General features: G+C 47.3%; 1 protein-coding gene across 2 annotated transcripts in view; it reads right to left on the bottom strand.

Moving 5' to 3' along the window:
• kri1 (KRI1 homolog) overlaps positions 1-26,861 on the bottom strand; it is a 70,768-nt gene that overhangs the window by 7,047 nt on the left and 36,860 nt on the right. For both annotated transcript variants that reach the window (XM_033050721.1, XM_033050722.1), the window contains exons 11-18: positions 22,874-22,969; positions 20,367-20,537; positions 19,720-19,795; positions 17,481-17,596; positions 14,479-14,620; positions 8,175-8,305; positions 2,808-2,872; positions 634-729 (exon numbers count right to left, since the gene is read on the bottom strand). In XM_033050721.1, the coding sequence (XP_032906612.1) occupies positions 634-729; positions 2,808-2,872; positions 8,175-8,305; positions 14,479-14,620; positions 17,481-17,596; positions 19,720-19,795; positions 20,367-20,537; positions 22,874-22,969 (893 nt within the window). The remainder of the gene's footprint in view (positions 1-633; positions 730-2,807; positions 2,873-8,174; positions 8,306-14,478; positions 14,621-17,480; positions 17,597-19,719; positions 19,796-20,366; positions 20,538-22,873; positions 22,970-26,861) is intronic.

Below are 26,861 nucleotides of genomic sequence, written 5' to 3'. Positions count from 1 at the left end.
GTTCTCTTAATTTTTAATAAAGTTATGGGCTTTAGACTGTCCTCGATCACAGCTTTTGTGTTAAGTCAATGGAAAATCAATAGGGAACAAGATGCTAATTTCCGAGGATGAAAATGGCCATAACTTTTTTTAATACTGAAGATGTGAAAGTGAATTAGGTGTCAAATTAAACTTATTTTTATGCTTTATCTGATGGGATAAATTGCAGACTTGATTTTTAAAATCTCAAACTTTTGTAACATTGCTACATAAAGTGTTGGCGCAGATAATTAACAGGCAATATTATAAATGAAAGCTGAAATATTTGCCTAAAAGCTATTTTTTAAATGACTGAAACTACCAGATTTTGCCAACAATAAGAACAAGAGAAATCCAAACTAGACAGAGTATGCTGCTTTGACTAAAGAAATAGAGCACACTCCTTTGAAGGCAGGTCACAGAACTGAGCATCAAGCATAATGACTCTTTATCCCACCCCCCCCACAAAAACCCTGTATGCGAGTCCAGAAAAGCCGGCACCAATGCCGTCATTGTGGTGAACACCCAAGAAGCCACTACTTCCTTTTTCTGAACCGATTCCTGTCATTATCAAGACTACTGATGGTATTGACACTGCTGACTGATGACACTTACTGCAGCGCCAGAGACTTAAAGGTCTGCTGTTTTTTCCAGGAATTCTGTGCTTTCTTCTTGTAAATCTTCAGGTCAAGTACCTCTTCTTTCTCTGTTCTGAGAAAATAGAAAATTGTGTTTTTACTGGGTTTGCAGTTAAGAGGTGTGCTGATGTGCAGGTGTTGGTGCAGTTTTAGTTTAAATACAGCGCAGAAACAGGCCCTTCGGCCGACCGAGTCCGCGCCGACCAGCGATCCCCGTATGCGAGCACCATCCTACACACTGGCAACTAGTTACGATTTTTACCAAAGCAACACTAGCCTATAAAGCTGTACATCTTTGGAGTGTGGGAGGAAACCAGAGCACATTAGGACTTTAGGAGGGCACATCATCTGAGGACATACACTCCATTGAAGATAAATGGGGATACTGGGGATAGGGGGAGCTGCTTTAAATACCTAGGAGTCCACATCTCTGAGGATATGACATGGACATCACACGCTGCAGCACTCCTGAGTAAGGCAAGGCAGCGCCTTTACCACCTCAGGCAATTGAGGAAATTCAGAGTGTCTCTGAGGATCCTCCAGTGCTTCTACTCAGCGGCTGTGGAAAGCATCTTGTCCGGAAACATCACAATCTGGTTTGGGAACTGCTCTGCCCAGGACAAGAAGGCTCTGCAGGGAGTAGTGCGTTCGGCCGAATGCACTATGGGAACTACACTCACCCCCCTGCAGGAATTATACATCAGAAGGTGCAACTCCAGAGCCAACAAGATCATGGGAGACCCCCTCCACCCCAGCAACGGACTGTTCCAGCTGCTACGGTCAGGCAAACGCCTCCGTTGCCATGCTGTGAGAACGGAGAGGATGAGAAGGAGTTTCTTCCCAGAGGCCATTAGGACTGTAAACTCCTATCTCACCAGGGACTAACTTTACTGAACCATTTTACTGTTGTGTGGTGTTTTTTTTTAATTGCTGTTTTTTTCCTTTTTCTTTCCTCCCATAAATATGTAATATATGTAAATGTGATTCTGTTCCATTCTGTTTGTAGTTTGTTTGTTTGTTTTTTTGCACAATGTCCGCGAGCATTGCCACTTTCATTTCACTGCACATCTCGTATGTGTATGTGACGAATAAACTTGACTTGACTTGACTTGGGGCAAACGTACGTGGTCATGGGGAGAAGGTACAAACTCCGTACAGACAGCACCCGTAGTCAGGTTGGAACCCGGGACTCTGGCACAATAAGGCACCATGCCGCCCTGTCCATGCAGTTCTCACTAAATTTAGATGTCCAAAGCTAAAAGTACGTTATTGCATATTATAAGCTCTCCTGTGAAGATATGGCACCACAAAGATCAACTAATTCAGCAAGGACCAGGGTTCTTCCTAATCTGTCTGGAACACTAAACGTATTTACAGTAATAAATAAATCGCTTATAGGAAATTCCAAGTATGCCCGGGAAAATAACTGGGAATGATGCAAGTCTGGACCCTTGCAGAAGTTAGGAATGTGATCATGCAGTTTAGTGATACAGCATGGAACCAGGCCCTTCGGCCCACTGGGTCCATGCCGACGTTCACACTCGTTCTATCCTGCACACTTGTGATAATTTACTGGCCAATTAACCTATAAACCTGTACATCTCTGGAATGTGGGGGGAAACTGGAATATACAGAGAGAACCCATACAGTCACAGGGAGAACGTGCAAACTCCGTACAGACAGCACCCATAATTAGGATCGAAGCTGGGACTTTGGCACTATAAAGTAGCAACTCTGGCATTGTCCCACTGTATTGCCCTGCATTCTGCTTATAACAGTGTTTTGTTTTGATGTTATAATCTGCAGTTAGTTTAGTTTAATTTAGAGATACTGCACGGAAATAGGCCCTTTGGCCCACCGAGTCCTCGCTGTCCGGCAATCCCCGCACATGAACACACACACACACACTAGGGACAATTGACAATTTGTACAACTAACCTACAAACATGCACATCTTTGGAGTGTGAGAGGAAACCGGAGCTCCCGAAGAAAACCCACGCAGGTCACGGGGAGAACATACAAACTCTGTACAGACAGCACCTGTAGTCAGAATCAAACCCGGGTCCCTGGTGCTGTAAGGCAACAACTCTACCGCTGCGATACTGTGACGCCCTATAAAGATAGCATCCAGTAAAATAAGTTTTGACTGACCTGAACTGACAGGTTTTCTTTAACGAACACCAAGCATTCAGTTCTTTATCATCTGCTGCCAAAATCTGAAATGCAGAGACAAATAGTTATTGTTGCAGATTTGGTCATGAAGTTAAGAGTCATAGAGGAACATGGAAACAGGCCCTTCAGCCCAACTTTCCCATGCCGACCAAGATGTCCCATCTACACTAGTCCGACCTGCCCTGTTTGAGTCATATCCCTCTAAACCTATCCATCCATGGGCCCATCCAAATGTCTTTTGAAGACACACTGGCCCCAAAGCTATGTAACAATGTATTGATATTGGATGATTATTGTCAGTCATACAGCACGGAAACAGGCTCTTCGGCCCAACTCATCCATGCTGTCCCTGGCGCCCATATAAGCTGGTCCCAAGTGCCCATGTTTGGCCTATAATCGCTCTAAACCTACAGAAAACCCTAGTGAGACCACACCTGGAGTATTGTGTGCAGTTTTGGGCCCCTAATTTGAGGAAGGATATTCTTGCTATTGAGGGAGTGCAGCGTAGGTTTACAAGGTTAATTCCCGGGATGGTGGGACTGTCATATGCTGAGAGAATGGAGTAGCTGGGCTTGTACACTCTGGAGGTTAGAAGGATGAGAGGATATCTCATTGAAACATATAAGATTGTTAAGGGTTTGGACACGCTAGAGACAGGAAACATGTTCCCGATGTTGGGGGAGTCCAGACCCAGGGGCCACAGTTTAAGAATAAGGAGTAAGCCATTTAGAACGGAGACGAGGAAACACTTTTTCTCACAGAGAGTGGTGAGTCTGTGGAATTCTCTGCCTCAGAGGGCGGTGGAGGCAGATTCTCTGGATGCTTTCAAGAGAGAGCTAGATAGGGCTCTTAAAAATAGCGGAGTCAGGGGATATGGGGAGAAGGCAGGAACGGGGTACTGATTGGGGATGATCAGCCATGATCACATTGAATGGCAGTGCTGGCTCGAAGGGCAAATGGCCTACTCCTGCACCTATTGTCTATTGTCTAAAAGAGGTAGTATACAAATTCTTTGTTTTGCATACTATCCAGGCATATCATCTCAAAAACAAGTACAATTATATAGCCTGCACTGACTGCACCAGGAGTGGAAAAAGGAGAAAGGAAACAGTGCCGAATAGCGCTACAGAGAAGTTGCAGATAACAAAAGTGCAAAGTTTTCAACAGTAGATTTGGAGATAAGAAATTCAACCTAAATTTGTTAATATGCGTTTGTGACCCGAGAATCTTTTTGTTATTTACACACAATAACGATGCTGTCAGCAGAAACTAATTTACTGATCACCTATCACAGCATAGCAGTAGGTTACAAATAAATGAGTGGGGATACAGTTGCTGATGCTCATTTAACATTTAGAGGCACAGCATGGAAACAGGCCCTTCGGCCCACGCCGACCAACAATCACCTATTCACACTTGTTCTCTGTTATCCCACTTCCTCATCCCCTCTCTACACACTGGGGGCAATTTACAGAGGCCAATTAAACGACGAATCCGCACATCTTTGAAGTACCAGAGGAAATTCATGCGGGCACAGGGAGAACGTGCAAACTCCACGTAGACAGCAGCAAACATCAGGATCGAAGAGGGGCCTGAGGCAGCAGTTCTACCAGCAGCGCCACTGTGAATTGATCAAGAAATCTGGAATCACTTTCTGGACATGCCAAATTTCTTTAAAAACTAAAGTAAAATCCAGCAAGTATGATAATTTCCAGGTTCTTTGGCAGTTCTACCAGCCCACTTATTAAAGGGGAACCTGAATGCAACATCTGGGGATCTACCACAGCAGTGCAGCCACTAGTGTCCTCAACACCTGTCTTAAACTCTATAGGTGTACAGTAGAGAGCATATTAACTGGTTGCATTACAACCTGGTTCGGCAATTTGAACATCCAGGAGCGAAGGAGACTGCAAAAAGCAGTGAACACTGCCCGGTCCATCACGGGTACTGACCTCCCCACCTTCGAAGGGATCTACAGGAGTCACTGCCTCAAAATGGCAGCCAGCATCATCAGAGACCCACACCACCTTGACCACGCTCTCATTTCACCGCTGCCATCGGGAAGAAGATATAGAAGCCTGAAAACTGGGTCCAGGTTCAGGACCAGCTCCTTCCCTACAGCTATCAGGATATTACATTCAATACTCCAACCTCCAGATAAGCCCAGATCTACATAGACTTGGGGGCATTGGATTTGTCTTCTTGCAATATTATTGTTTGTTTTTAATGTATGAGTGTGCGTGAATGTGTGAGTGTGTGTGCAAGTGTGTGTGTGCGAGTGTGTGTGTGCGAGTGTGTGTGTGCGCGCGCAAGTGTGTGCTTGTATATTTATATGTATATGTACCTGTGCGTGTGTGAGTGTGTGTGTGTGCGCGCGCGCGTGTGCACACACACACAGATATTACAAAAATACTTTTTTTGTTTACAATATTATTTACATATTCCGTTGTGCTGCTGCAAGTAAGAATTTAATGTTTCTGTTTGGGACACAAGACTATAAAACACTCTGTACTCTTAGGAAGCAGAAAAGGCAAAAAAGGTTGTATTTTTGCCTAAAGCCACTACTGGGCTTTTGTATACAAATTTCCTTTGTTTTACTCAATTAATAGCAATGAATATTTTAATCAAAGTTATTCCAGTGGTCAGACCACCAGTGTTTTGGACTTTCTAAGCACGCAGTAACTCAGACTTACATTATAAAGAATTTCTTTAGTCAGAGGGTGGTGAATCTGTGGAATTCTTTGCCACAGGAGACTGTGGAGGCCAAGTCAGTGGATATTTTTTAAAGTAGAGATAGATAGATTCTTGTTTAGTACGGGTGTCAGGGGTTATGGGAAGAAGGCAGGAGAATGGGGTTAGGAGAGAAAGATAGATCAGCCATGATTGAATAGCGGAGTAGACTCGATGGGCCAAATGGCCTAATTCTGCCCCTATCACTTATGAACGTATGAGCTATACTTTCCATTTCGTGAGATTGTCAACAGGAACTTTACAAAGACAAAATTGGGCTCAGTATCACATAAGGAGAGACTGAGAGCCGGTCAGAGGAAGATGCACAGCGGTAGAGTCAGAGATTGAGTAGATAAACACAAAATGCTGGAGTAGCTCAGCGGGACAGGCAACATCTGCGGAGAGAAGGAATGGGTGACGTTTCGCGTCGAGATCCTTCTTCAGACAGGTCTCGACTAGAAACGTCACCCATTCCTTCTCTCCAGAGATGCTACCTGTCCTGCTGAGTTGCTCCAGCATTTTGTGTCCACCTTTGATTTAAACCAGCATCTGCAGTTCTTTCCTAGATATACAGTAGGACAGAACTTATCGGGTCAGATAGTAGAAAGCATGGCAGTGGTTGGAAGGGTGAAGGAGAACAGTAGATAGGACAATGACGCACATTTTTTGTCAATAAATTCTTGCTTTTGTGGAACTCTTTCCCACTAAATCCCTTTATTTCCGTTCTATCAAAAGGCCCTCCACTCCACAAAGACCTTGTGTCTCAGAGTTGAGCATCCTTGCAACTCCAAGCTCTCACAACACGTCTGCAAACTCTACATGATAACCTGATATTTGTAGGTCATCGTGCCTGAAGCTTTCATATTTCATGGGCCGTGGGAGCAGAACCAGGCCATTCGGCCCATCGAGTCTACTCCTCCATTCAATCATGGCTAATCTATCTTTCCCTCTCAACCCCATTCTCCTGCCTTCTCCCTATAACCCCTGACACCCGTCCTAATCAAGAATCTGTTAATCTTTGCCTTAAAAAAGACCCAATGTCTGGACTTTCACAGCCGTCTGTGACAATGAATCAAGTTTTAGATTAGATTAGATTAGATTAGATTCCTTTATTGTCATTCAGACCTTTCGGTCTGAACGAAATTATGTTGCCTGCAGTCATACACAGTAACAATAAAAACAAAACATACAATAAACACAAATTAAACATCCACCACAGTGAGTTCACCAAGCACATCCTCACTGTGATGGAGGCAAAGTCTTAGTCTCCGTCTCTTCCCTCCTTGTTCTCCCTCTGCGCTGAGGCGATCGATCCAGGCCGGAGATGCCGCCCTCTAGTCCAGCGGACCTCCGTGGTGATGTCGCCGCCGCCGAAAGCCGGAACGCCGTCTCCGCTCCGAGACGGCCCGCCACAGCATCAGCTCCGGGCAGCCGCCCCAGCTCCAGGCCGCCGCCCCAGCTCCGGGTCCCGCAGTCTCCGCTCCGGGCTGCCGCCCCAGCTCCGGGTCCCGCAGTCTCTGCTCCGGGCCGCCGCCCCAGCTCCGGGTCCCACAGTCTCCGCTCCGGGCCGCCGCCCCAGCTCCGGGTTCCGCAGTCTCCGCTCCGGGCAGCCGCCCCAGCTCCGAGTCCCGCAGTCTCCGCTCCGGGCCGCCGCCCCAGCTCCGGGTCCCGCAGTCTCCGCTCAGGGCCGCCGCCCCAGCTCCGGGTCCCGCAGTCTCAGCTCCGAGCCCCGCTGCATCAACTCCAAGCCGCCGCCGAAAGCCAGAACGCCGCACCAGCAAGTCGGGCCACCGCTGCCTCAGCCCCGAAGACGGCCAGCCTCTCGTTGGTGAGTCCTGGCTGGCTCTGCCACTGGAGCCTCGGGGTCAGTCGCAGGCTGGAGGCCGCCAGCTCCGCCATTAGGCCTCAGCGCAGACGGAGGCAGAGAAGGGGGATACGACACGAAAAAGTCGCATTCCCCCGAAGGAAGAGACAGAGAACATGTTCCCCCCCCCCCTAACACAACCCAACAAACTAAAACTTAACCAAAACAAGACAAAAAAAACAACAGAAAAAAGTAAAGACAGACGGACTGCAGGCGAGCCGCAGCTGTTAACAGCGCCGCCACTTCCGTCAAGTCACTTTTATTTCTATAGCACATTAAAAAAACAACTCTCGTTGGCCAAAGTGCTTTACATTGGTGGAGGTGCTAACTTTCTACAACAGTGGTTCATAGATTAAGTACATACATAAATACAGCCCTCACTCAGAGGACGTCAAGAAAGGCTTGAGAGTAAAGATGAGTTCTAAGTCTCGACTTAAGTCTTGAATACCACAGATTCACCAACTACTAACAAAAAACAATTCCCCCTCATCTCCTTCCGAAAGGAACGTCTTTTTACACTGAGGCTGTGGCCTCTGCTTCTAGTCACTCCCACTTGTGGAAACACCCTCTCCACATCCATTCTATCCAGCCCTTTCACTATTTGGTAAGCTTGAATGAGATCCCCCCCTCTCATCTTTCCATACTCCAGTGGGCACAGGCCCGGAGACGTCAACGTTAACTTTAAGCGTTATTGTTGGTTGCTTTCCAATCTGCACAGCTAAAGAGCTGTGGGTTTGACAGTTCAAGCATACCTCTTCTGTACTGAGGCCAAAGTCATTGGGCAACACCCATCTGTACTTAAACCTGCAGGGCAAGTCATCGATGATATCTTCATAATCCAGCTGGTAATACTCATCTAAGTACTGCTCAAAGGTCTTGTCCTCTGCAATAAAAAACAATTTGGTCAAAAGTCAAACACATTAAAAGAGATAAGGTAAATGCCACATCAACAAATTTACCAAAATGAAAGTGGCAAGCACAGCTCCTCTGAGTTGTTAGGTAAATCAAAACTACATGATCTGCCCTGCTTTTTCTCTTATGTTAATGTGCTTTCCCCCCATGTTTTAGTGATTTATTTTTCTTAGTTTAGCTTAGAAATACAGTACGGGAACATGACATTAGGGTGGCACGGTGGCGCAGCGGTAGAGTTGCTGCCTTATAACACCAGAGACCCGAGTTCGATACAGACTATGGTTTTCCCCAGGTGCTCCAGTTTCCTCCCACATGCCAAACACGTCCAGGATTGTAAGTTTATTGGCTTCTAGTGTGTAGGATAGTGCTAGTGTATGGGGATCACTGGTCGGCACAGACTCGGTGGGACAAAAGGCCCGTTTCCGCGCAATATCTCTAAACTAAACATTCAGCACACCAAGTCCACGCAGACCATCGATCTCCCGTTCACACTAGTTCTATATCATCCCACTTTCCAATCCACACTGGGGGCAATTTACTGAAGCCATTTATCCTACAAACCTCTTCAAAAGGGAACTGCAGATGCTGGAATATCGAAGGTACACAAAATTGCTGGGGAAACTCAGCGGGTGCAGCTGCACCCGCTGAGTTTCCCCAGCAATTTTGTGTTATCCTACAAACCTGCCTGTCTTTGGGATGTTGGAGGAAATCGAAGCACCCGGAGGAAACCCATGTGATCACAATAGACAAAAGACAATAGGTGCAGGAGTAGGCCATTCGGCCCTTCGAGCCAGCACCGCCATTCAATGCGATCATGGCTGATCATCCCCAATCAGTGCCCCGTTCCTGCCTTCTCCCCATATCCCTTGATTCCGCTATCTTTAAGAGCCCTATCTGGCTCTCTCTTGAAAGCATCCAGAGAACCTGCCTCCATCGCCCTCTGAGGCAGAGAATTCCACAGACTCACCACTCTCTGTGTGAAAAAGTGTTTCCTCGTCTCCGTTCTAAACGGCTTACCCCTTATTCTTAAACTGTGGCCCCTGGTTCTGGACTCCCCCAACATCAGAAGGAGAGCGTACAAATTTCACACAGAGAGCAGCTGAGGTCAGGATCAAACCCGGGTCACGGGCACTGTGAGGCAGCAACTCTACCAGCCGTGCTGCTGTGATGCACAATTCTGCCTGCTACCTTTTTCTTTCTGGCTTCAAGCCATCCTTTAAATGCACCAAAACCAATCCGGAAAGAAAACTTAAAAAAACCCACTAATTATGGGAGACTATAAGGAAGTCTAGAAAATGCAAAGATGCGTTGATGTGAAAGAACAGAAAACAAAGTAGTACCTGCCTCACCCTATCACAAGTACAGTAAAGCGCTGGTAATCCAGCACCCACGCAACTTCACTACTGTGGGATAAACAGATTGAATACTATCCTGTTAATACCCAAAGCTCTTTATTCTCTACACAGTGGTAGAACTGGTTGCATCGTGGCTTGGTTCGGCAACTTGAGCGCCCTGGAGAGGAAGAGACTACAAAAAGTAGTAAACACTGCCCAGTCCATCATCGGCTCTGACCTTCCTTCCATGGATTTATCGAAGTCGCTGCCTCAAAAAGGCTGGCAGTATCATCAAAGACCTACACCATCCTGGCCACACACTCATCTCCCTGCTATCTTCAGGTAGAAGGTACAGGAGCCTGAAGACTGCAACAACCAGGTTCAGGAATAGCTACTTCCCCACAGCCATCAGGCTATTAAACCTGGCTCGGACAAAACTCTGAACATTAATAACCCATTATCTGTCATTTTCCACTTTATCAGTTTATTTATTGATGTGTTTTGTAGTCAATGCCTACTATGTTCTGTGTGCTGAAGCAAAGCAAGAGTTTCATTGTCCTATCAGGGACGCTTGACAATAAACTTGAACTTGAACTTGAATAAACTCACCCAGTGAGTATAGAGGGAGCTTGAGAGACGGGGCACCAGCAAGTTTAAAGAAAGTGTGCACAGCAGGGTAAGTAAGTAAGTAAGTTTATTGGCCAAGTATTCACATACAAGGAATTTGCCTTGGTGCTCCGCCCACAAGTAACAACATGACATACAGTGACAGTTACGAATGACTCAGAAAACACTAAACATTAATAATAATAAAACATTAATGATAAAACACCATTGATCAAGCATGTGAACCAACAAAATACCAGATCAAAGGGAGGCTACAGATTTGGTAAATAATCGGGGGTTTTGAACAATGGGACTGGATTATGCAAACTGTACTGTAATCCCATTGCCTCTGCTCTCTGCTCCCACCCTCTCTGCAAATGAAACCTAACTCGTCTTCTCCCTTTCCCAGTTCTGGTGAAAGGTCTGTGACTCAAACATTAACTTCCTCTTTCCACAGATGCAGAGTGCTGCTACATTTTCATTCTCCTGCCTTCCCCCACAGGCCCTCGACGCCCTTAGTGAAGCGGTCTTTCCAACCACTCTCCCTCCCCACCCGATCACTAAACTCCCTGCCCCCACACTGAACCCAGTGGCAGTGGCCTTACCACCCAAACGCACGGGCCGAGCTCATACATAGAAAATAGGTGCAGGAGGAGGCCATTCGGCCCTTCGAGCCAGCACCGCCATTCATTATGATCATGGCTGATCATCCCCAATCAATAACCTGCCTGCCTTCTCCCCATATCCCTTGATTCCACTAGCCCCTAGAGCTCTATCTAACTCTCTCTTAAATCCATCCAGTGATTTGGCCCCCAATACCTTCTGGGAACCCCTCCCGTGGGAATCTGGGAGAGGTTCTGACTATCCATCTTATCTTAGACACAAAAAGCTGGAGTAACTCAGCAGGACAGGCCAAATATGGGCATATGGGACTCAGCAAGATATGGGCCAAATGCAGGCATATGGGACCAGCATAGATGGGGCAGGAGAAATGTGTCGGAAGGAACTGCAGATGCTGCATTAAATCGAAGATAGATACAAAAATTGTAACTCAGCGGGAATTGGTGATGTTTTGGGCCGAGACCCTTCTTTAGTGTCACTCATCATTTCATAAACCCATATAAGGGATGCCCATCAGCATTCTACATTATAGTAAGAATAAACCAGCCTAACCAAACTCTCATAAGTTAAAGGTACACAAAAAGGCTGGAGAAACTCAGCGGGTGCAGCAGCATCTATGGAGCGAAGGAAATAGGCCGAAACCCTTCATCAGACTGGGTAAAGCCAGTCTGTGAAGTAAGTAAAGCCCTGTATTTTCAGGCAACATCTCGGTGAATCTTATCTGCACTCTTCTGAACTTCACCACATCCTTCTGTATTGTCGCAAACACAATTGCACACAATACTCCGAATGCAGCCTGGCCATTTTTGGACAGCTGCAATATGACATCCCAACTCCTACACTCAATGATGGACACAAAATGCTGGAGTAACTCAGCGGGACAAGCAGCATCTCTGGAGGGAAGGAATGGATGACGTCTTGGGTCGAGACCCTTCCTCAAACTCAATGAACTCAATTCAGACTTTAATGAATTCATAGAAACATAGAAACATAGAAATTAGGTGCAGGAGTAGGCCATTCGGCCCTTCGAGCCTGCACCACCATTCAATATGATCATGGCTGATCATCCAACTCAGTATCCCGTACCTGCCTTCTCTCCATACCCTCTGATCCCCTTAGCCACAAGGGCCACATCTAACTCCCTCTTAAATATAGCCAATGAACTGGCCTCGACTACCCTCTGTGGCAGGGAGTTCCAGAGATTCACCACTCTCTGTGTGAAAAAAGTTCTTCTCATCTCGGTTTTAAAGGATTTCCCCCTTATCCTTAAGCTGTGACCCCTTGTCCTGGACTTCCCCAACATCGGGAGCAATCTTCCTGCATCTAGCCTGTCCAACCCCTTAAGAATTTTGTAAGTTTCTATAAGATCCCCTCTCAATCTCCTAAATTCTAGAGAGTATAAACCAAGTCTATCCAGTCTTTCTTCATAAGACAGTCCTGACATCCCAGGAATCAGTCTGGTGAACCTTCTCTGCACTCCCTCTATGGCAATAATGTCCTTCCTCAGATTTGGAGACCAAAACTGTACGCAATACTCCAGGTGTGGTCTCACCAAGACCCTGTACAACTGCAGTAGAACCTCCCTGCTCCTATACTCAAATCCTTTTGCTATGAAAGCTAACATACCATTCGCTTTCTTCACTGCCTGCTGCACCTGCATGCCCACTTTCAATGACTGGTGTACCATGACACCCAGGTCTCGCTGCATCTCCCCTTTTCCTAGTCGGCCACCATTTAGATAATAGTCTGCTTTCCCGTTTTTGCCACCAAAATGGATAACCTCACATTTATCCACATTATACTGCATCTGCCAAACATTTGCCCACTCACCCAGCCTATCCAAGTCACCTTGCAGTCTCCTAGCATCCTCCTCACAGCTAACACTGCCCCCCAGCTTAGTGTCATCCGCAAACTTGGAGATATTGCCTTCAATTCCCTCATCCAGATCATTAATATATATTGTAAACAGCTGGGGTCCCAGCACTGAGCCTTGCGGTACCCCACTAGTCACTGCCTGCCATTGTGAAAAGGACCCGTTTACTCCTACTCTTTGCTTCCTGTTTGCCAGCCAGTTCTCTATCCACATCAATACTGAACCCCCAATGCCGTGTGCTTTAAGTTTGTAAACTAATCTCTTATGTGGGACCTTGTCGAAAGCCTTCTGGAAGTCCAGATACACCACATCCACTGGTTCTCCCCTATCCACGCTACTAGTTACATCCTCGAAAAATTCTATAAGATTCGTCAGACATGATTTACCTTTTGTAAATCCATGCTGACTTTGTCCAATGATTTCACCACTTTCCTTTTCATTTCATATACTCAATGCCCTGTCCTATGAAGGCAAGCCCGCTGAGTGCCATCTTCACTTGTCCACCTGCTTCTCCATTCTGAGGGAGCAAAGAATTTGCATCCCGAGGCACCTGTACAGCAACACTCCCAAGGTGTCTGTGTATAACGTTAGTATTGAACTTCCCAAAGTGTTTCACACCTCAGATATTGAAGGTCAAATTCAAGAGACAGCACAACCAAAAAGATGGAGTAGATTCCTCACATAATGGAAGGCACTGAACACAGAAGAGTACAGCAAAGGAACAGGCCATTCAGCCCACAATATCTGTGCCAGACCTGATCTCACAGGGTGGTGCAGCGGTAGAGTTGCTGCCTTTCAGCGCCAGAGACCCAGGTTTCATCCTGACTGTCTCTGCTGCCTGTATGGAGTTTGTACATTCTGCCTGTGTCCACGTGGGGTTTTTCCGTGTGCTCCGGTTTCCTCCCACAATACAAAGACGTGCGGGTTTGTAAGTTAATAGGCCCCTCTGTAAATTGTCCCTAGTATGTAGGATAGGACTAGTACACAGGTAATGTGTAGCAAGGATTTGCAGATGATGGTTTACACCGAAGATAGACACAAAAAGCCAAAGTAACTCGGCGGGTCAGACAGCATCTCTGGAGAAAAGGAATATGAGATGTTTCGGGTTGAGAGCCTTCTTCAGACCATTACGTGATCATTGTGTTTAAGAACTGCAGGTGCTGGAAAAATCGAAGGTAGACAAAAATGCTGCAGAAACTCACCGGGTGGGGCAGCATCTATGGAGCGAAGGAATAGGTGACATTTCGGGCCGAGTCTGAAGAAGGGTCTCGACCTGAAACGTCACCTATTCCTTCGCTCCGTAGATGCTGCCTCACCCGGTGAGTTTCTGCAGCATTTTTGTCTACCTCCTATTACTTGATCATTGGTCGGCACGGACTCGGTGGGCTGAAGGGCCTATTTCCATGCTGTATCTCGAAACTAAAATGTAAACTAAATCTGAGCTAAAATGTAAACGACTCATGGTCCATATCCTTCCATAGCCATTCTACCCCCGAATCTCTCCATTGCTCATCTCCCATCACAGCACCATATTACAAGACATCCAGTCTTTATTCAGTCGGACAATCAGGGTGCTTTTTTTCTGCTGCAACCTTCTCAGTAAACACTAGTTCAGTTTTAACCATGAAGGCATAATAGACATTCACCAAGGAGAGATGAGCTACCATCAGTTGTGTGGTTAGAAGGATCACTCACACCTGAGAGTCTTACTTGGATCAAAAGCTGGCTTCATCTTGCAAACTGCCTCTGCAAATTTAGATTTCCGTCTTTTCTTGCCCATGAGCGGAACATCTTGTTTCTTTTTCTTCTTGGAGGGGACCACCGTCTGACTGGGATCATAATCTGCATCCATCTGTGAAAGGTATAGGTTTATTATTGCGACATGTATCGAGGTACAGTGAAAGGTTTTGTAATGCAGACTATCCAAGCAGATCAAATGCACTATACATAAATATAATCAAACTCTAGTACAGTAGGTAGAACAAAGGGGAAGATACAGAGTGCAGAATATAGTTCTCAGCATTGTAGCGCATCAGTTCCACAGACAAAGTCCAATATCCGCAATGGGGTAGAGGTGAAATAGCCAGTGTCCTAGTTAATGGAAGGACTAGTCAGAAGCCTGATAACAGAGGGGAAGAAGCTGTTTCCGAGTCTGGTAGTACACGCTTTCAAGCTACTGTACTTTTAGGCAGGAGGAGGGAGAAGGAAAGACCGGCGTGGGATCAGTTTGACTGCTTTCCCAAAGCATCATGAGGTGTAGATGGAGTCCATGGTGGGAAGACTGGTCTGTGTCATGGACTGGGCTACATTGAGAAATATCTGCAACATCTTGCGGTCTTGGCCACAGCTGTTCTGAAACCAAGCTTTGATGCAACCCAACCATATGCTTTATACGGTGCATCAGCAGAAGTTTGAAAGATGATTGGAGACATGCCAAATGTCCTCACTCTTCTCAGGAGGTAGAGGGGTTGGTGTGCCTTCTTAGATGCCAGTTTAGTTTAGTTTAAAGATGCAGCATGGAAACAGGCATTTCGGCCCACCGAGTCCGTGACGACCAGCGATCCCCATACACTAGCACTATCCTACACACTAGGGACAATTTACAATCATTTAGCAAAACCAACTGAACTACAAACCTGTACGTTTTGGAATGTGTGAGGGAACCGGCTACCCGGGAAATCCCACGCGGTCACGGGGAGAACGTACAAACTCCGTCCGGTCAACACCCGTAGTTTGGATGGAACCAGGGTCTCTGCCGCTGTCAGGCAGTAACTCTACCGCTACGCCACTGTGCCGCCCCAGTGTTTATGCTCTGATCACAGTACAGAGATAATAAAGGGGCTGTCCCACTGTACGAGGTAATTCAAGAGCTCTCCCGAGTTTAAAAAAAAATCAAACTCATGGTAAGCACGTAGAATGTACATAGCGGGTACGTCGGAGCATGGGACGTCTCTTAGCGGCTCGTAACGTTAACGGCAGGTACAAGGGAAACGCGGTAAGCTCGGGAAGACTCGTGAAGATTCTTCAACATGTTGAAAAATGTCCACGAGAGCCCCAAGTACCTACGAGCGGCCATTACCGTAATTCTCCGAGTTCGAATCAGGGAAAACTCGGGAGAACTCTTGAATTAGCTCGTACAGAGGGACAGACCCTTAACTCTCCACCACGTTGCACCCCCACAACTTTCTGTCTCTCTTCTGCGATTCATGGTCCATGGGGAAAGGTTGCTGAGGGATGGATGACCCACGAGCTTATTCTTCAGGAGCAAACTCGATGAAAGCAGTAATGGTTCATGTTCATAGGTTCTAGAGGCAGAATTAGGCCATTCGGCCCATCAAGTCTACTCCGCCATTCAATCATGGCTGACCTATCTTTCCCTCTCAACCCCATTTTCCTGCCTTCTCCGCATAACCCCTGACGCTAATTGAGAATCTGTCATCTCCGCCTTAAAAATATCCATTGACTTGGCCTCCACATACGTCTGTGGCAATGTATTCCACAGTTTCACCCCCCTCTGAATGAATAAATTCCTCCTCATCTCCTTTCTAAAGGTACGTCCTTTTATTCTGAGGCTGTAGGAATGGAGAATCAGTGTGGGCAAGCTCACTGCAGAATGACCTTCATACCTTACCAGTCTGGGAGCTGCCCAGTCTGCATGCCACCAAGACAGGAAGCTTGCACGTGCCAGCATCGGATGAGCGGTTTTGACCCTGCTGCCATCCAAGGCTGGCACTCACACATGAGCAATCTCTCATTGTACAGATGACTCCTGATAAAGGTTCTCATTCGCAGCAAAAGTAAAGAGAAGGATCACAATCTCCCTCGTACTGTTCCTTTGCCAAGTGTTGTGACCAAGGGCTCTCCATGCGCCAAGACCGCAAGACATAAGGCAGTCTGCAGGGCGGTCAGGGTGGCACAGCAGTTGAGTTGCTGCCTTTCAGCGAATGCAGTGCCGGAGACCCGGGTTCGATCCCGACTACGGGCGCTGGCTGTACGGAGTTTGTACGTTCTCCCCGTGACCTGGGTGGGTTTTCTCCGAGATCTTCGGTTTCCTCCCACACTCCAGAGACGTACAGGTTTGTAGGTTAATTGGCTTGGTAAATGTAAAAATTGTCCCTAGTGTTAGTGTGCGGGGATCACTGGTCAGTGTGGACCCGGTGGGCGGAAATGCCTGTTTCCGCGCTGTATCTCTAAACTGGACTAAATTTAGAGGGGTCAAGGAAAGAGCATTCACGTCGCGGATCTGTTTCTTTCCACCAGCACGCACAAGAAGCACAAGACAGACACCATTGCATGCAGATGCCGAGAAGTGTGTTCAGCTCTGGCAGAACAACTTCTAATCTTGTGTGTGGACTCGACAAGAAGACTAAACATAGAAACCCCAACTTGTACACTTACAGGTTTGATTACTACGGGTGTCAGGGGTTATGGGGAGAAGGCAGGAGAATGGGGTTAAGAGAGAAAGATAGATCAGCCATGATTGAATGGCGGAGCAGACTTGATGGACCCAATGGCCGAATACTGCTCCTATCACTTATGAACTTATCTTTGTCGGAAAAAGGTGCACATGCTACAATCAGTATAATACTCTGCACGAACTACACATTTGATTTCTAATGCCCAAAGTGGTCAATTTCTAAAAAAGTTAAAAAAATTCCTGGTAACGCAATTTTGTGGCAATGTTAATTCATTGAACTGGGAGTTTGGCTTACAATGAAATCTGGATCATCACAGTGTGGTTCACAACTCTCTTCTGGCCACTGGTCTTCTCCCCCTCTCTCTGTCCAGTCTGCTTCCTTCCCAGTCCATGTGTCCCAGTTCCACTCATCTGGTGGAACAATAAACAGGAACTTCAATTAGATTAGATTTAAAACATTTTAGTGCACTAAAAACATATTCTTTATTTCTGTTGCTAAAGTTTCATCTTATGTATTCTTCTTTACCAATAAGGTCAGTTGGATATAGACTTTTTTTGCTGAGTTTGACTGTTGTTTATTGTCTCGTGTACAGTGAAAAGCTTTTGTTGTATGCTAACCAGTCAGCAGAAAGATAATACACAATTACAAGTGAGCCATCCACATTGTACAGACACATGAGTGATGGGTGTCAGGGGTTATGGGGTGAAGACGGGAGAATGGGGTTAGGAGGGAGAGATGGATCAGCCATGATTGAATGGCAGAGTAGACTTGATGGGCCGAATGGCCTAATTCTGCTCCTATCACTTATGATAAAGGGAATAACGTTTAGTGCAAGATACTGTAAAGTCCGCTCAAAGTCAAGTCAGTCTGAAGAAGTGTCTCGACCTGAAAAGTCACCCATTCCTTCTCTCCAGAGATGCTGCCTGTCCCGCTGAGTTACTCCAGCATTTTAAACATAGACCGTCAAACAGTACAGCTCTTGACCAGGTCTACAACATCCATGGTGAAATTGATCTTCCTTGCCTGAATGTGATTCCTATCTTTACATTCCCTGCGTATCTAATTCTTAAATTAGAGAAGCCTCTTAAATGCCACTGCCTCCACGCCCACCCGACAGTGCGTGCCACAAACCTACTTTGTGTGTTTGCATCTGCAAACCTTACCAATCATGCCACCCACATCATAATCGTTAATTTAAGTAACCAACACACTCGGGCCGGCACTGATCCCTGTGGCACAGGTTGAGACCCTTCCGTGACTGAAGAAGGGTCTCGACCTGATACGTCACCTATTCCTTATCCCCTAACCCGCTGAGTTACTCCAGCATTTTGTGTTTATCTTTGGTATAAACCAGGGATGGGGAACCTGCGGCATTAAGGCCACATGCAGCCTTCTAGGCCATTAGGTGCGGCCTATTGAATGAATCCAAATTTTGTAGAACAAATCCTTTTATTTTTATTTAAGGAACTGCAGATGCTGGAAAATCGAAGGTAGACAAAAATGCTGTAGAAACTCAGCGGGTGAGGCAGCATCTATGGAGCGAAGGAAATAGGGCGAAAAAGGGTCGCCTAAAGGGTCTCGACGTTTCGGGTCGAGACCCTCTTCAGTCCTGAAGAAGGGTCTCGACCCAAAATGTCGCCTATTTCTTTTGCTCCATAGATGCTGCCTCACCCGCTGAGTTTCTCCAGCATTTTTGTCTACCTTTTATCTTTATTAATATGTTTTTGTTCATCTTTTATTACTTTATTTTAATCTTAAAATGAACGTATTTAAAATACCAAAGAGTAAAAGAAGATTCAATGAAATAATCCTCCCCGACTGACGGCCACAATTAAAACATTAGGAAGTCATGAGGGCTATTTTAACAAAATAATGTACATTTTGAAATATATCTAATTGAAGTTTCTTGGATGCGGCCTTATTAGATTACAGTTAACTTAATGTGGCTTAATGTATAAACCATCATCTGCAGTTGTTCCTACACACCTCCAGACCGGCCTTGCAGGTGTTACCCTGTCAAAAGCCTTGATAAGTCCATGTAGACAACATCAAACATACTGAACTTATCCATTATCTTCGTCACCTCTTTTTTAAAAAAAACCTAATTTGTGAGGCATGTTTTCCTACACACAAAGCCATGCTGACTATCTTTCATGAGCCATTGCCTTTCCAAATACATGTCCCTCAATCCCTTCCAATAACGGCATTTTAAGCCAGCACTTCAAGGTTCTCGGCCCGAAACGTCACCCACTCTTTCTATCCAGGGGTGCTGCCTGTCCTGCTGAGTTAATACAGCATTTTGTGTCTATCTTCCTCTTCTGTAATGTGGACTCTCCTCAACTCTATTAATTGCCCAGAGTTCCCTAACATCTATGTTGCTCTCCACAGCAAATATAGATGAGAATTGAGACTGAATGCAACTTGTCCTCACCATCATTCCATTCACAGCTTCCTCCACCAACAGACAAAAGAACACAAGAGGCTGCATTTAATTTAGATCTTTCAATTAAGTTTCCAGTGGAAGATACATTACCTCCAAATTCCTCCTCATTCTCAAACTGTGGCTTCTGTTCATCTTCGACTCCGTAATAGTCATCATTGAAGAATCGCTGCAGAGCAGGAATAAAATAGTTTTCCCGGTTACAAAAGCTCTATTTCTCTTTGCGATGTCGTCAAGCTGGAAAGGGTGCGGGGAAGATTTACGGGGATGTTGGCTGGGCCCGAGAGCCTCAGCTGCAGGGAGAGGTTGAGTAGGCGAGGACTCTATTCCTTGGAGCACAGGAGGATGAGAGGTAATCTTACAACTCCATGAGAGGAATAGATCGAGTAAACTACCGTACCAGGGTAGGGGAATAGAGAACCAGGGGACATAGATTTAAGGTAAAGGGGGGGGGGGAAAGCTTTAATAGGAACTTGAGGGAGTCACTTTTTTTTTAACTCAAAGGGTGGTGGGTGTGTGGAACGAGCTGCTGGAAAAGGTAGATGAGGCAGCAACTATTGTTACATTTGAGAAACATTTATACAGGTACATGGACAGGGTAGGTTTGGCGGGATATGGGGCAAACATAGGCCTGTGGGACTAGTGTAGATGGGGCCAGTTGGGCCGAAGGGACTGTTTCCTCACAGTATGACTCTATGAAGCGTCTCTACAAGGCGCGGTTTACTTTGCCCGATACAGACCTGCATGAGCTGGTCGTGCTTGGCTGGGTTGAAGTCTTCCTCCAGGTGCTCCTCATTGAAACCAATGGTTTCATTCCCAGTTATCTCCTTTAGGCGGTTCAGTTTGTTCATTATTTCCATCCTCTTCAGCTTCTTCAGCTGCTTCAGGTCCTCTTTCTTCTTTTCCTTCTCCTAAAGAACCCATTTATCAACATTAACAGAAGACGAGGTTAGTTCTTGGAGAGCTCGCTGACTGACCGGTGCTCAAATTCTGCAGCCTGAAAACTCATGAGAGTTGATGACATTGAAACAAAGTTGTTGCAGAACAGCTGTTAGAGCTGCTACCCCACTGTGCCAGAGAGTTTGATCCTGACCTCGGGTGTTGACTGTGTGGAGTTTGCATGTTCTCCCTGTGACTGCGTGGGTTTCCTTTGGGTGCTCTGGTTCCATCCCACATCCCAAAGATGTGCTGGTTTGTAGGCCCATTAAATTGACCCTCATGTGTAAGCAGTGTACACGAAAGTGGGATCATTTCGAACTACTGTGAATGGGTGATAGATGGTCAGCCTGGACTCAGTGGGCCGAAGGGCCTATTTTCATGCTGCATCTTTCAATCCACAGGGTGGTTCCAGGGGTGACCGTTCTTCTGGTTGGGCGAGGTGTGCAGAAATGAATTATAGGCTTAACATGAGGACTTGGCTGTTGAGGACAGAGACCAGAATCTTTATAATTCTCTACCCACGATTAATTGTTGACCATATTAAAAAGAATCAATACTTTTTTTCTGTTAAGGAAATCAAGAAACATGTAGTCATTGCAAGAAAGTGATGCTGATCAAAAAGTGGTGCTGATCAAAATCAACCATGATTTCTATCCACCTATTCCTTTTCTCCAGAGACGCTGCCTGACTCGCTGAGTTACTCTGAGCCGCTGAGTCTGCTTTCCGCAGAGACCGCTCCCTCCGTAACTCCCTGGTCAATTGTTCCCTTCCCACCCGAACCACCCCCTCTCCTGGCACTTTCCCTTGCAACCGCAGGAAATGCTACACTTGTCGCTTTACCTCCCCCCTTGACTCCATTCAAGGACCCGAACACTTTCCAGGTGCGGCACAGGTTCACCTGCACCTCCTCCAATCTATTGCATCCGCGGCTCTAGGTGTCAGCTGCTCTAAATCGGCGAGACCAAGCGTAGGCTTGGCGATCGCTTCGCCCAACACCACCGCTCAGTTCGCAATAACCAACCTGATCTCCCGGTGGCTCAGCACTTCAACTCCCCCTCCCATTCCGAATCTCACCTTTCTGTCCTGGGCCTCCTCCATGGCCAGAGTGAGGATCACCGGAAATTGGAGGAGCAGCACCTCATATTTCGCTTGGGCAGTTTGCACCCCAGCGGTACGAACATTGACTTCTCTAATTTCAGATAGTCCTGACTTTCTCCTCCCCTCCTCAGCTCTCCCTCAGCCCTCTGTCTCCACCTCTTCCTTTCTTCTTCCCCCCCCCACCCCTCCCCCCACCCTCACACCAGTCTGAAGAAGGGTCTCGACCCTAAACGTTGCCCATTTCCTTCGCTCCATAGATGCTGCCTCACCCACTGAGTTTCTCCAGCATTTTAGTCTACTGCTGAGTTACTCCAGCACTTTGTGTTCATTCTGAGTTTAAACTAGCATCTGCAGTTCCTTCCTACACTTGGTAAGTAAATGGTGGAATGAGCACAAAGGGCCAATGGCCTACTCCTGTCCTAATGCAGTTTTTAGACTAGTCTTTAGAGATACAGAATCGAAAAAGGCCCTTCGGCCCAACGATTCTGCACCGACCAGCAATCACCCCATCTTCTTTGGCCCCCTTTGGTCTTGGCTGACCATGGGTGTCTCCAGGGTTGGAGGACGCCTGTGCGTGACTTTGTTTAACGTGGGGAGACTGGTGCACAGACAGCCACCCCACGGTCCTTGACAGATCTGGGTCAGGATCCAGTGGCAGGATCCAGTGGCCCTACCAGGAGTCCAAGACGACCGGAGACCCTTTTCTGCTGCAGCCTTCATCCGCCTTCCCAGCCGTTGTGACGCTCCACTAAGGTCAGCCATCGTCCTCCGCCTGTTCCACCGTTGAAGTCTTGGTTGGATTGCACTTTGTCAGAGACCTCCCCCTCGACCTTACCGCCATGGGTGGCCCTACCAGGAGCACAGCTCCAGACGGCATCGCTCTCAGGATCTCAGGTCCACACAAGCTCCTCCACCACGACAAGGTGACAATCCACTTGCACTATCCAACACACACTTAACAGAGCCAATTAACCTACAAACCTGTACACCTTTAGAGTGTGAGAGGAAACCGGAGCACCCGGAGAGAATGGTCACAGGGAGAATGTACAAACTCTGTACAGACAGCGCCTGTAGTCAGGATGGAACCCGGGTTTCTGGCGCTGTGAGGCAGCAACTCTACTGCTGCGCCACTGTGCCCGTCCGTAGTGAATCAAAACAAAAATCCCGACATTTATACCATTTTGCTTCAATGATTACGTGATACACTTACGCTTTTCTTCCGTTGCTTAATTTCGACTCTTTTCTGTTTTCTTCGAATGTCCTTCGCTCTGACTGAGCTTGCAATGGTTCTTGGGTATGATTTGATCTTTAAAAGAGAAAGCAATGCATGTTTTGGTAGTCCACAAAATGAATATATCAACGTTTTTCAAGAGTTTTTAATCAAGAGCTCTGCTGAGACTTTCAAGAGTCCTCTATATTTGACACCAACCCTTCCCGGTCTGAGGAAAGGTCTCGACCCAAAACGTCACCCATTCCTTCTCTCCAGAGATGCTGCCTGTCTCGCTGAGTTACTCCAGCATTTCGTGTCCATCTTCAGTGTAAACCAGCGTCTGCAGTTCCTTCCTACACAATTGGCCTATCAGGTAACCACCCTGCCTGAGGTCATCTGTTGCCGGGCTTGATTTGTCCAGGTCGTTTCTGGCTTCCAGTCCCATCCCCCTCAACCCACTACAATCCGTCTGAAGAAGGGTCCCAAACCAAAACGTCTCCTGCCCATTTTTGCTGCCTACCCCATTGCGTAACTCCAGCATTTTGTGTCTATCTTCCCTGTCAGTTTCAGTGCAAGACAGGATCAAAGCAGGTAGTCTACCCACTTCCTCAACATCATGCAGCTTGAACAAGCTTGAACGTAACACTTCAATTAAAATTGGGAGATTTCTAGTTTAGATTAGTTTAGAGTTACAGCGCGGAAACAGGCCCTTCGGCCCACCGGGTCCGTGCTGACCAGCGATCCCTGTATACTAGCACTATCCTACACGCTAGAGACAATTTACAATTTTTACCAAAGTCGAATGAACATGTTTCTGTTTCATTTTGTTTTGTAGTTTTGTTTTGTTTTTTTGCACAATCCGCAAGCATTGCCACTTTTCATTTCACTGCACATCTCATATGAATAAACTTGACTTGACAACCTTGCACATCTTTGGAGTGTGGGAGGAAACCGGATCACCCGGAGAAAACCCACAAGGTCACATTGAGAACATAGATTCTCAAAATTCCTTTTGGTTTTTCCTGTGCCATACACCACTATCAGGCTTTCCAGAGTCAATCTGAGTCATACAGCATCTTTCTTCTCCTTCCCAAACTACCAGCTATTAGTTTTATAGAGGCTGGGATACGTGCAACAGTCAGGTGTGGTGCTTGCCTGTGTTATCACCTCATGGCCCTTGTTCCTTAACTGCAACCAGAAAGATTTGAATAGAAACTTTAAAAAAACGTTTTTAAAAGCCCAACATGCTCGAGTAACTCAGCGGCCAGGGAGCATCTATGGAGGACATGGATAGGAGACGTTTCGGATCAGGACCCTTCTTCAGTCTGCCGAAGGATGTGCATGTTGGATGATTGCTCAGATGGCTCATGTTTTCCTGCCCTCTACTAATTAGTCTCTTCCAGTCGCTTCCTTCCCTTTGGCCCAACGTGTCCATGCCAGCCAAGATGCCGCATCTAATGTATGGGGCATCTTGGTAAATGTACCCACATTTGGCCTGGACTCCTCCAAATCTTTCCTATCCATGTACCTCATAGTTCAGTCATTTCAGTTCAGTTTCTCTTTAGTTTATTGTCACCAGGTTTTGTTGCGTGCTAACCAGTCAGAGGAAAGACAATACATGATTACAATCGAGCCATTCTCAGTGTACAGATACGTCAAGTCGAGTCACTTTTATTTATATAGCACATTTAAAAAATAACTCTCGTTGGCCAAAGTGCTTTACATTGGTATAAGAATAGTATAACAAACAACAGTGGTTCATAGATTAAATACAAACATCACTACATACATATAGCCCTCGCTCAGAGTATGTCAAGAAAGGCTTGGGAGTAGAGATCAGTTTTAAGTCTAGACTTAAAGGAGTCGATGGAGGGGGCAGTTCTGATGGGAGGAGGGATGCTGTTCCACAGTCTAGGAGCTGCAACTGCAAAAGCGCGGTCGCCCCTGAGCTTATGCATAGACCGCGGGATGTTCAGCAACCCCAAGTCGGCCGATCCGAGGGACCTGGAGGTCCCTCAGATACGATAAGGGAATAACGTTTAGTGCAAGCCAGTAAAATCCGATCAAGGATAGTCCAAGGGTGCCCGATTCGGTAGATAGTAGTTCAGCACTGCTCTCTGGTTACAGTAGGTAGGTTTAGTTGTCTGATAACATTTAAGAGTCAGAGTCATCACAGTGTGGATAAAGGCCCATCAGCCCTACATGCCCATACCGACCAACATATCCCATCTACCAGGGCTGCCAACTCTCACGCTTTGAGCGTGAGACTCACGCCCTCAAGCAAACTCTCACGCCCTCACGCTGATCAGAAATTTCTCACGCTCTGTGGTGAGAAATTCTGTGATCAACGAAAATTTCAAAACTCGGATAAACTGCATGGTCCACGGGTGTTGGAGAGCAGGGGCTGAGGGAGGGATGGGAGCAGAACCAGCGGCGGGAACAGATGCGGGGAGCCGGGACTGGCGAGTGTTTGCGGGGCTGACGTGTCGCTCGCAGCAAGTCTGGCCATGGAGCACCCGGACAGTGCAAGTCCCGGGCGCGGGGGCGTCGGAAGCGTCGTGCCGCTGCCGCGAGAGTCTCTGTGCCGAAGGAACAGACTCTCAAAGGGAGGTGGAGAGAGAGAGAGAGGGGAAGGAGACAGGGAGACAGTGGGGAGAGAGAGAGGGGGTGAGAGGAGAGAGAGGGGAGACAGAGGGGGGGGGGGGCATGAATGGAGAGAGAGAAGAGGGAGGGGGGGAGAGAGGGGAGATAGAGGTAGGGGAGTGAGAGGGGGAAGAGTGAGGTGGGAGAGGGGGGAAGAGAGAAAGGGGTGAGAGGGAAGAAAGATGGAAGAGAGAGAGGGGGTGGAGAGGGAGGAGAGGGTAGGAAAGAATGGGAGAGAGAGGGGTGGTAAAACAGAGAGGGGGAAGAGGGAGAGAGGGGAAAGAGAAAAACAGGGGAAAGAGAGAGATGGGGGGGGCAAAGAGAAAGAGGAGATAGAGACAGAGGAGAAAGAGAGAGGGGAGAGAGAGCCAGGGGAGAGTGAGGTGAGAGGGAGAAATGGGGAGAGGGAGAGGAGAGAGAGAGGGAGAGAGAGAGGAGAGAGAGAGAGGGGGAGAGAGAGAGGGAGAGGTGAGAGGAGAGGGGGAGAGAGAGAGAGGGGAGGAGGAGAGAGAGAGGGGGAAGAGAGAGGAAGGGGGAGAGAGAGGGGGATAGAGAGAGGAATGGAAGAGAGAGAGAGAGGAGGTAGAGAGAGGAGAGAGAGGGAGAGGGGAGAGAGGAGAGGGAGAGAGAGAGAGGGGGTAGAGAGGGGAGAGAGGGTGGAGAGAGAAAGAGAGGGAGGGGGTGAGAGAGAGGGGGAGAGAGGGGGGACGAGTGAGGGGGAGAGAGAGGGAGAGAGGGGAGAGAGAGAGAGGGGAGAGAGAGAGGGAGAGAAGGGGGAGATAGAGGGGAAAGAAGGGGAGAGGGAGAGAGGGGGAGAGAGAGGGGAGAGAGAGAGGGAGAGAGGGGGGAGAGAGAGAGAGATGGAGAGAGAGGGGGAGAGAGAGAGGGGAGAGAGGGGAGGGGAGAGATAGAGGGGGGGAGAGATAGAGGGGGGGAGAGAGAGGGGGGTTGAGAGGAGAGAGAGCGGAAGAGGGGGGAGAGAGAGTCTCTGTGCCGAATTCGCCCAGATGACCGGCATGGACCAGGCTGCGGCTCGGTGCATCCTGGAGGACAACCAGTGGCTGCCGGAAGTAAGTACCAAGCACTGGGTAGAAACGGTGGAAGATAGTGGACTTCAAATGGGGGTGGTTGGATAAAGCATCCTGCTTGCCTGCTAGATTTTCACTTACTGTAACTGCAGGAAAAATGTTCCCGATGTTGGGGGCGTTCAGAACCATGGGTCACAGTTTAAGAATAAAGAGGGGGCCAGTTAGGACTGAGATGAGAACAAACTTTCTTCACGCAGAGAGTTGTGAATCTGTGGAATTCTCTGCCACAGAAGGCAGTGCAGGCCAATTCACTGGAT

This window comes from Amblyraja radiata, chromosome 35 (assembly GCF_010909765.2).
Source record: "Amblyraja radiata isolate CabotCenter1 chromosome 35, sAmbRad1.1.pri, whole genome shotgun sequence".
Taxonomy (NCBI): domain Eukaryota; kingdom Metazoa; phylum Chordata; class Chondrichthyes; order Rajiformes; family Rajidae; genus Amblyraja; species Amblyraja radiata.
The sequence above is the reverse complement of the archived record's forward strand: the minus strand, read 5'-3'. Positions and strand labels throughout refer to the sequence as shown.